This window comes from Rhyacophila brunnea, unplaced genomic scaffold (assembly GCF_057557595.1).
Source record: "Rhyacophila brunnea isolate RB1 unplaced genomic scaffold, BYU_Rbru_1.0 scaffold_20, whole genome shotgun sequence".
NCBI lineage: Eukaryota > Metazoa > Arthropoda > Insecta > Trichoptera > Rhyacophilidae > Rhyacophila > Rhyacophila brunnea.
The window spans coordinates 19,810,090-19,820,775 of NW_028232860.1; the positions used below are offsets into that span (position 1 = coordinate 19,810,090).

Sequence of the window (10,686 nt, forward strand, 5' to 3'; positions counted from 1 at the left end):
TAATGCATTGTCGTCGTGTTCTGATATATTCTAAAAGTTTCAAATGTCTAGCTAGTCGGGAAGTTAGTTAAAAATATTGGAAAAACAAGAAAATATTTGTACTGGATACACAAGAAAAAATCTGTACCGGACAAACAAGAATACGAGCTAATAAAAACGTGGTAAAAATATGTTATTACCAAAAATAGTGAAATATGTGTTATTTTTTCACGTATAAAAACTATTTTTTCTAATATGTGTTTCGTGTGTAGGTGTCCGAAGCATGGCTCCGTATCTCCAGCCACGTGAACGGACACGCGGCTCTGAAGAAGGCCCTCCGACGATTGAGGATACTTCCTGTGCAGGCGGCACGTGTCGCGCACACCTTGGTGGAAAGAATGCGCGTCGGGGATGCCCCTTTCGTGAAGACGGCGCTGGGTGTACTGAGGGGAAGATCACTCACCACCAAGACGAGACCTAAGAAGCAGTATTACAGCTTTAAAGGCATCAGGTATGAACAGAATTATATCTTTTTATTACGATATGACTAGGGATTGCAGTACCGAATGAAAATGCCAATACCGATTTTTTGGTATTTCTTATTGAATACCGGTATTAATACCGGTATTTCTTAAACATTAATAAAAACATAAGTTGGTGCTTATCAATAAATATAACTATCAAAATCTTTTTATAATATTATTTATAGCAAAAACCTAGATACCTAAATTTATTTTGTTGACATTTAAAAATATATATTGATCATACTTGTAGAACTAGTGATTTTTTACCTAAAATAATTTGTATATATTGATAATTTTAACTAAAGCCCTCAAAAGTTCAAGTGCAAATAAATCCGGCTGCAGGAAATGCTTCTTAAATTCAAAGCTTGTACAGTCATCAATAATTATAGAATAATTGAACATTTTTGTCACGGATGTTTAATATTTCGTAATAATATTATGATAATTCATCGCGACAATTACTTATATAAATATATTTGATGAAATTTGTTGTATTACTTTTTCACTTCTGTTGGATTCACTCAATATATTTTCATTTTAGCAGCACATAACGTATAATTCATTTTCAAAAACGTAAACGAGTGTGCTTTATTAATACCGAAAATTCCGGTATTTTGGATTTTAAAACCGGTATTTCGGTATTGATACATACGGGAATACCGGTTTTGAAATACCGGTATTACAATCCCTAAATATGACCACAATAATGTGGACAACTAAAGGTAAGTTCATTATCACAAGCTGCGCATGTATTATATACACAAGACTGCTTTCGGCAGCTATCTAGGGTAGGTTTGTATCGAAGTATTTGCACATATTGTAACAATTACTATAAGTTAGCTATCTAAACAGTTAAAACTGACTATCTCGCTCTAAAATTTAGCATATCCAAGAGAGGTGCTGTTAAAACATAGCACTTATTGTAACAAATACAACTATCTTATTGTAATTGTTAAAATATGTGCTAATACTTTGGTAGGAATCTACCCTAAATAGCTGCCGTAGCGACTGAAAGCAGTCTTGTCTATAGAATAGATGCGGTAGTGCGTAATGTGAACACTATAATTTGTAGGTATTCAATAGCATTGACAATATATTATATAAATTTATTTTTTTGAGTGCAGGATGCCAATCACATCATCTGGGAGTATTCCCATAATATATCGGTTAAAAGAGAAGAATTTTTCAAGTAGGTCCGACCCTCATTTGGACTGGTCGGCCGTTACGACATGGTATCTAGAGGGAAAACTTTTTAGATTTCAAACAGTTTGCGGCGTTTTACGGCGTACGAGAGGGTCATTTTTCATCAAGAGTTGACCGTAATACATTATATATGAATGGAGCCTAACGTTTGTTACGCCACGGTATACGTCTGCATAGCAAATGTGGAGACGTGGCGGGTGCTGGAGGAAAAAGTAAAGTAACCGGCTCTAGCATAAGTGAATAACGAATGGACCACATAATAAAAAAAATGGATTTCAGTCATTCGTCTCTGATGATTCAAAATCCAGAGTCCCGGTTACGGTTCTAGTACCAGAATAATAAGGGGATTGTCATAGTTATATTGTCAACTCTCATTAATACACACGTTTTGTATTGAGATGGATATGTTTATTTTTTTTAAAATTAGATATTTGATACATCCTGGCAAGTACATTAATAAATATTTTTTTATTCCCGAAAGAAATTTTAAAATAATAATATTATACGTTCATTTAACTGTAGGAAATATTATATTACAGCATCATTAAACTTTATTATATTATTATAAAACGTTTTACTACATATTTTGTCATTAACACATTTACTAAATACTTATTTGTAAACACTATCAATGACAAAGTGACATTTCATTTCGTTTGAATAAGTGATTATTGTGTTATCTTGAAATTATAAAATCTGCAAGTATAACGTTTCCTTAGAAATACATGTTGAAACCTGAAGCTAATGTTATTCTAAGTAGTTATTTAGCGTCTACGTATACATACACAAGTGAGGAAATTCTTTTTGAAATCTTTTAAAAACTAGGCTACATAATTTCGTAAAATCCGGAATCAAAATTGAAATAAATTTTCTCTTGAAATGGTACATAAATCACTACAAGGACATCATAGTTTGAAGATTTAAAAATAACATTTAAAAATGATCATGTTATTTATTTCAATTTCACTCACTCTACTTAACGATCACATAGCTAGGAATATAAAAATCCAGGTTGTCCTTTTTAATGTTTTAGTGAAATGACTCAACCGCATAAAGTTTGGTTAAGTTGGCAAACTCCACAAATACTAAGATCGCTCAGTTTGCATTCCGGTTTTCTGACATACACAATGGTGGCCATATTTTATTTGCATTATGATTACTTACTCGAGTGCAGTTATACTTAAATGATTTTACACAACTTTTACATGATTTTTCAACTAAATAATAATGCCAAAATGTAGTGATAATTAGTATTTTATACTATCAATCAATATGTTGTTTCTTTATTATAAAACAATGGTTTCAAACCAACTGAGAAAGTACATAGTATTAGTAGATGCATACCATAGTATGTTGACTATAAATAAACAGAAGGATTTTGCAAGCACACAAAGCATGGTTAAGTTGGTATACTCCACAGATACTAATATTGCTAATTTACCAATCTGATTTTTTTACTCAAGCAATGGCGACCATTTTTTTAATAATTATATATAAATTAATAATGCCAAAATCTAGTATTACTGCCTGCTTATCTACTCATCGTATGTCTCCCGTATCCCTTAAAACTGACAACTAAATATCAAAGCAGTAATGTAAAGTTCTTAAAGGAAACGAACTTGAAATGTAAAGTCACTTATAGCTGATTTAATATGTGGACCAATGATCCTTGCTTGCTTAAATTTCATAGATTTAGGCGACAACTCTACAATAAGAAGTTTTTTTCAATATGTTTGTTTAATTTATATTATAAATAATTACAAGATAAAAAGAACTTTTTATATACAACGTTTTTAAATTTTCTATTGAACCATATAAACTAGACTTGACTAGCTTAAACTATCAAAAAAAATGTACTTAACATGTCATGTATCAATAGATAACAAGAGTCAGGTCGTGAGACGAATCTGTAAATTCCGATGCTAGTCCTAGTTATTGCTCATGCTTAGAATTCAATATGGTAAACTGTTAGTAGAAAATGATGATTCTTTAATATTGAAATAATTACAAGATAAAAAGAACTTTTTATATATTTTTTTAAATTTCCTGTTGAATCATATAAACTTGACTTGACTAGCTTAAACGATCAAAAAAATTTGTACTTGATAGAAATAATACTGAAATTTCATTTTGATTTCCATAATAACGCACGTATATATTAATAATTTAGTTGCTAGGACCCCAGACTCCTAGCAACCAATAATGGTGTCGAAATAACTTTTCATACAAAACAGAATTAACTGAAAATGAATTCAATTCAACTTAAAGATGCCTGACAGTATTAAAAAATGCATTGGCATCGTGTTCTGATATATTCTAAAAGTTTCAAATGTCTAGCTTGTCGGGAAGTTAGTTAAAAATCGATTGCAAGATTTGTACCGGACAAAGAACCACCGGACACATAATAATACGAGCTAAGAAAAACGTTGTAAAAATGTGTGCTGAGGAGCAACTATAATAATTTACTGACATATTAAAATTGTAATTGTTGAAACATCCGTACTATTAATATATATAGGAAAAGTTTTTAACGACCCGAGTTATACCTTCACCATCTTTGGGCGTAACTTACAAAAAATCAACGAGTTTTTTTATTAGTTACAGATGATAATGTTTCTAAAATAAAAAATAATGTAAAATTTGTTGAAAGATTATACTCTCCATATAGAAATATATATAAATGTGCCCTGAAGTAGACAACCCGTAAAGAGTTATCAAATAAGATATAATAATATACATACTGAACTTTTCTCTCAATAAATTGATTATATCACGAGCTGTATGACAATATGTTGCACTATTTTGTTGGAACCACATATCGTCCAGATCAAAATCGTCTAATTCATGCTAGAAATAAATAGTAATCATGTTTCTGTAACGTTCTTCGTTGACAGTAACTGCGTTGCCATTTATAGTTTCAAAAAAATACGGTTAAATTATACCTCCAAACCATAAACCATACCAAACTATTGATTTTTGTGGATGTAAAGGTATTTCAAGAATAGCATATGGGTTTTCATTACTCTAAATGCAACAATTATTATGATGCTTATTTGCGAAACCATTCATCCAAAAATGAGCTTCATCGCTGATTACTAATTATCTCCCATTTTGAGAGAATTCATTTTTCCTACGCCATACGGTATTTTCTGGCATTAGTAAATACTTATTGAAATAAACACCACATCTAAAATAACACATGTCCACGACTAGCAATATAACAATAGCTATCCCATATTATTTCACATTAAATGCTTATATTTACAGCTGTTATGGATTTTTATTGATCTCTATTATCGTCAACTGATAACCATGGGTAGCCCAACTAATATTAATGAACTATAATTTGTGAGCTATTTATTATGAAATATCACGTCCCTCAAATGCCTTGTATTCTCTCGCTGATATTTACTCTTTTCAGATTATTCTCGTAAGGTTTCTTGGTCCAAGGTTTTGATTAAGTTGCTAAATTATTTCAGGTTTATTAATACACCAACCCGTTAAGTAACTTAACAAAAATAATTACAAGATAAAAAGAACTTTTTATATACCACGTTTTTAAACTTTCTGTTGAATCGTATAAACTTGACAATTCTATGTATTAATAATTTAGGACAAATAAGGCAATTGTCAACAAATCAGTTTTTTGCTATTTTGCAACAAACAAATATAGAATACTTAAATGTCATTTTGATTTCCATAGTAACGCACGTATATATTAATAATTTAGTTGCTAGGACCACCCCCTTAGCACCAATAATATTGGATGGGATTACGGATTTAGAATTCGGAAGTTTCAAATGTCTAGCTAGTCGGTAAGTTAGTTAAAAATCGATTGCAAGATTTGTACTGGAAAAACAACCACCGGACAAATAAGAATACGAGATAAGAAAAACGTGGTAATATGTCGGAAACCATCAAATATTATGTACGGGGAGGCAAAGAAAAATAAATCTTGGAATAAGTCGTTAAACAAAAGGTTCAAAGAGAAGCTCCATTGTCACTCTACCTATGTGTATAGTAGCCAGATATGCAGAGTTAGCTATTATAGTCCTATTATTGAGCTCCAGTGATGGTTTCTAATTGGTTCACGTCATGTTTGAAAAAAAATAAGAAGCGATAACTTATCGACCATAACACTGCAACAAACTGTACATCTCGGGGTGTGCAATTAAGGTTGATGCAACATTCTAACATTTTCTGTGTTCCAAAATCTGCGATCTTATAGTAGACTAAAATGTTAATCATAGCCAATGTGTTCTAACGTTAAAATGCTGTCGGTATTTTTGTTAAGTTGATGTAATAAAACGTTCAGAATAATAAAAAAAATAATAATATTTTGCCTCATTGTTGCACATTACCAGTAAGGTGGCCTGCACATTCAAACTTGTTTTGACTGCAACACGTCAAATATGTCGATGTGATTTTGTTGGTATTCACAAAATACATGTAATTTCATTTACCTCTCCGCATACTGGTGCAATGCGACATTTAGTTTGAAAAAATCAGCTGGTATTGCAAGCAACAAATTTCACACGACATGAGACGCGAAAATATCGCACTGGCGCATGTGCAAAAGTAACTTTGCATATGCGTATGGAAAACGGTTGCAATATTGCGCTCAATTTTGATGATTTTTAATGTGCGACAGGGCTAATCATTACAAATCTTTTAAAAAATATATAACTTATTAAAAAACAAAAACTTTTTGATTTTTTTATACCAAACAGTCTCGGTTGGACCATCTTGTGTATCTGGCTATATTGTGTAATACAACTATTTGAAGATAATATAATATAGTCATGATTACAATATGAACTATTAAACTAAAATAGGTCAAATATGCATATCTTAAAATAGACTACCAAATATCCAAAGTTATCTAACAACAGAAACAATAAAAAAAATACCTGAGCAGCGTATTGGGCCATTGACATTAAAAACCGGATTCACCAAATTATTTTATCATAGCGCTGTACGCGTAAACGATTTATTGTTTTAAAAAGAGAAAATTATATATTAAATTTAATTACTACTGACGTAATTGTTTATCCCACGAACGTTGGAGATAACTAAATATCTTTTAAAGGGTTTTTGGAGTGTGTTTGATAAAAATGACATGCTGTTAGAAAGATACAACTATACACTACATGCGTTAAACCTTCACCTGACGTTTCACAAAAAGTGGGGTGATTCTAAGATTTCCCGCGCAAAATTTAAAAATTAGCCCAGTATTCATGTCAGTGTTTTAGCGCTTCTTCCAAAAACAAAATTCACATCCGTTTTTCAATAAAAAAATAACCTCCAGAAAAGTGTATATTTTAAAAATAAATTAATACAAGCGATTCTCATGGCGATATTATTTTGTTTGACATAGCTTATAAAAACGTTCAATTAATATCTACTTGAAATAGCCACAGACTTCTTCACTAATTCACAGATCTTTCTTTCAGAAGATTCATATTAAAATATATTCATAAGATGTTTGTTGTGAAAAATGGTGTTTCGAAACCCAGTTATTTATCATGTTTCAGCTAAGCTTACTCTTAAGTATATAAAAAAAAGAAAAATGGTTTTGAAAAAAATCATACTTAATATTTTTTATAGATAAAAGGCGGTGGGAGGGGGTGGGGTTAAAAACTTAGCAGGTACCACTGACTTTTACCCCGCTTATTACTTTTTCTTGATGCTTCAATCTTTTGTCCCATCCACTTTTGCAGGTGTATACCCCCATACCCAGATACTTCGCACGTTTAGTCTGGCTATAAACACTTGGCCTGCAGGTATAACTAAGGTCACTACGCATCCACAAGTCTTTATTGAAAGCGCGTGGCTTAACGGTCATGATTATTAGAATCGTTAGTGTCATCCGCGTTATCAGATTCCTCGCCTTTCAAAGATGCCGCATCGAAATATTAAAGCAGACATTGGATGCATCAGATGGCTGCATATGTCTTGCGTGTCGTTGAATGCAGAGACTTCAGAAGGTTGTTCGACAGCCAAATCATCCGGGTTGCGATCCTGAGTGATGAGGCCCTGATCAAGAATAAGAAAATGTAATATTCCACCTAGCTATTTGATTTGTATTTTTTCCATTTCTCAGGGAGAGCGCTGATATCGTATAATTTGTCAGGTTTTGTGTGTCCCCTTCCGTTGATGTCTATTGCGCAAAAATCGCTACCTCGTTTTTCCGAGCTTTGACAACAATAATATCGATATTATTTAAATATCATTCAGTGACGTCCCGTGGGGGTAGGCAGATTGAGCGTCGCTTGGGGGTGGCAGTTACTTGAAGGGCGGCAAATCGACGAAAAATATCCACCTAAACTTAGTAATAACGAAAATATTTCCTTATTAAACATTCAGCTTACTGCTCGGAAACATAATGTATTAATTAACATAATAGGTTTAACAGGACTTTATTTTTTTTGCTGGGTTCGCGATGTCTAGTTTACTTCCGTTGCCCTTCGACGTGTTTGGTGACCAGAAACGACACGTGCAAATTTGCGAATAATTAGTCTGATATTTTGTTAGTAATATATCCATACAATACATTTCTTAGATATTGGACTCATGAAAGGATGATAAAAAAAAAATGTATCAAAAATGAAGCGGCATTTTTTCTAGTGACGTCACTGATGTCATTACATGGTTTATATGAGTGCGTTAAAAGATTATTAATTTACTATTAATATTAAAAGTAGATAATTATGTTTACCTAATTTGTAAAAATAATATGGTAATTCAATGAACCGGATTTTTATAAAAAAATTGAGAAATGCATAATGTTCTTAATCATATTTATACAAAATCACGCATTTCAGACAACTTGATTTTACTTTAATATATAAAATATATTAAAAAAAAAAAAATGTCGACATACTCGTAGTTCACTTGTGGTTATGTAGCTTTGCACTATTGACTATACCAATGGTTCTCAATATTGTGTGTGAAGGTAACAGTGACACTATCTTTATACATAATATACAGAAAACTGATTAAAATAGCATACATAGTAATTGTGTTACACAACGTGAGCGAAACAAAAAAAGCAATAAGTCTTAGAAGTATAAAAATGAGTTAAATATGCCAAATGAAACATAATACATATATGCACAATTGAGAAAAAGATATAAGTCCAGTCATCGCCTCTGAATTACTAAATTCCACACAGAAACATTGCAGCCCCCATACAAACTCATTCAAAAATCAGTCTTCTTTTGACTCTGCTGAAAAGTAGCTATTTTAAACTTAAGACGATTCATCAGTGAAACGGCAAATAATTTTCAACTATAGGCGCGACGAAATTTTGGACTGGCTCCTAGCTGGCATTCGGAGAGCGAACGTCAAGGTGTCAATACGTCAATTTGTTTCGTGATGGCGACGCGAGTATTAATTCTTAAATCGTGTAAAGATGACTAAAAATATTACCCATTTACTTGAAAAAGAAAACATGTCAATGAATATATTATTATTGTTACTAATACAACAATAAACAGAACATTAAATGGACGCATGTTGGATTTTTATGACAAATTATATATATCGTTCGGCATGCGTCATTTACACCCGCGACCCGCAATCTGCGCATCTCCTAGCCATGATCTTTTTAGACCATGCCTCAACTGAGGTATAGACTTAACGCCTTCTTCCTTTCGCTCACAGTAAAATAAGGTTATATTCTAGCTATTTCATATTGCAGATTCATTTGTGTCAACCTTCAAAAACTACTAGCATTTCAATAAAGTTTAGTTTCACCAAATCACTCATTTTTTTAGATTATTATATGTTTAGATATCTTTAATTGTGTTAACTGTCAATTCTTGGTGGAAATGCATTGTATTAAGGCTATACTTCAGTTGAGGCATGGTCTAAAAAGATCTCGATGCTCGGATTGTGCAAATGACGCGTGCCGAACGAAATATAATTTGTTATGAAAATTCAACATGCGTCCATTTAATGTTAAGTTTATTGTTATATTACTAATAATAATAGTATATTTTCAAGTACATATGTAAAGTTTTTTAGTCATCTTTACATGATTTAAGAATATATTCATCCGACGCCATGACAAAACAAATCGACGGGCGCACACCTCAACCGTCGGTCTCCGATTGGCGACGAGTGCCAAATTTCGTCGCACCTACTGTTGAAAATTATTTGCCGTTTCACTGAAGTACGATCTTAATAATTTTAATAAAACACATTTTTTGTACTGAATCCACTTTTTATATTAAATAATTGTATCGGTTTCGTTCACCTCAAAGGGACATTTTAGAGTTAAAAAAGTAGATTCAGTAAAAAAAAATGTTTTATTAAAATTATTAAATATCTGTATATTTTCTCAAGGTACATATACCCATAAATTTTAATTTGTTATGAATAGATCAATTTGGCACTGTTTACATAATTACTACTGAATATAAGATATGTTCAACCAAAGCATTCACATTTATTATACAAAAATAGCTATAACGTCTACAACTGATTGTGAAATGAAAACTCACATGAAATACATTGAACGACAAAATGCCATTTAAATGCGCATCCGATTAAAAAAAATTGAGGACAACTGTGTTAGACGTATTTTTTAATCGCGGAAGTATTTGTAAATGTATAGATATATATCTGTGATGAGTGATGCAACTTTTTATTGGTGCATTGCGTAGTGACTATAAATTTATAACAGAGTTAAAAATTAAAAAAAAAAAACACATATTATCATCGCAGTCAGTTTGACAATACGTCTTTTAATATTCTTTTTGGTAATATAAATACGAAGAATTTCTTTTTTGATATTTTTTATAACCTGATTAAAAAATATTTACAAGATAAAAAGAACTTTTTATACACCACATTTTTAAATTTGCTGTTGAATCATATAAACTTGACAATTCTATGTATTAATAAATACTCTTTGTTGTACTAGAAATGAAATACTGAATAAATATTATAGAATACTGAAATGTCATTTTGACAT

At 31.5% G+C, this 10,686-nt stretch overlaps 1 protein-coding gene across 1 annotated transcript in view; it reads left to right on the forward strand.

Moving 5' to 3' along the window:
* The first annotated feature begins 362 nt into the window (after positions 1–362).
* The window catches only part of LOC147071341 (juvenile hormone esterase-like), a 42,566-nt gene continuing 32,242 nt past the window's right edge, over positions 363–10,686 (forward strand). The window contains exon 1 of the mRNA XM_085947945.1: positions 363–490. Coding sequence (XP_085804071.1) covers positions 378–490 — 113 coding nt within the window. The 5' untranslated portion in view covers positions 363–377. The remainder of the gene's footprint in view (positions 491–10,686) is intronic.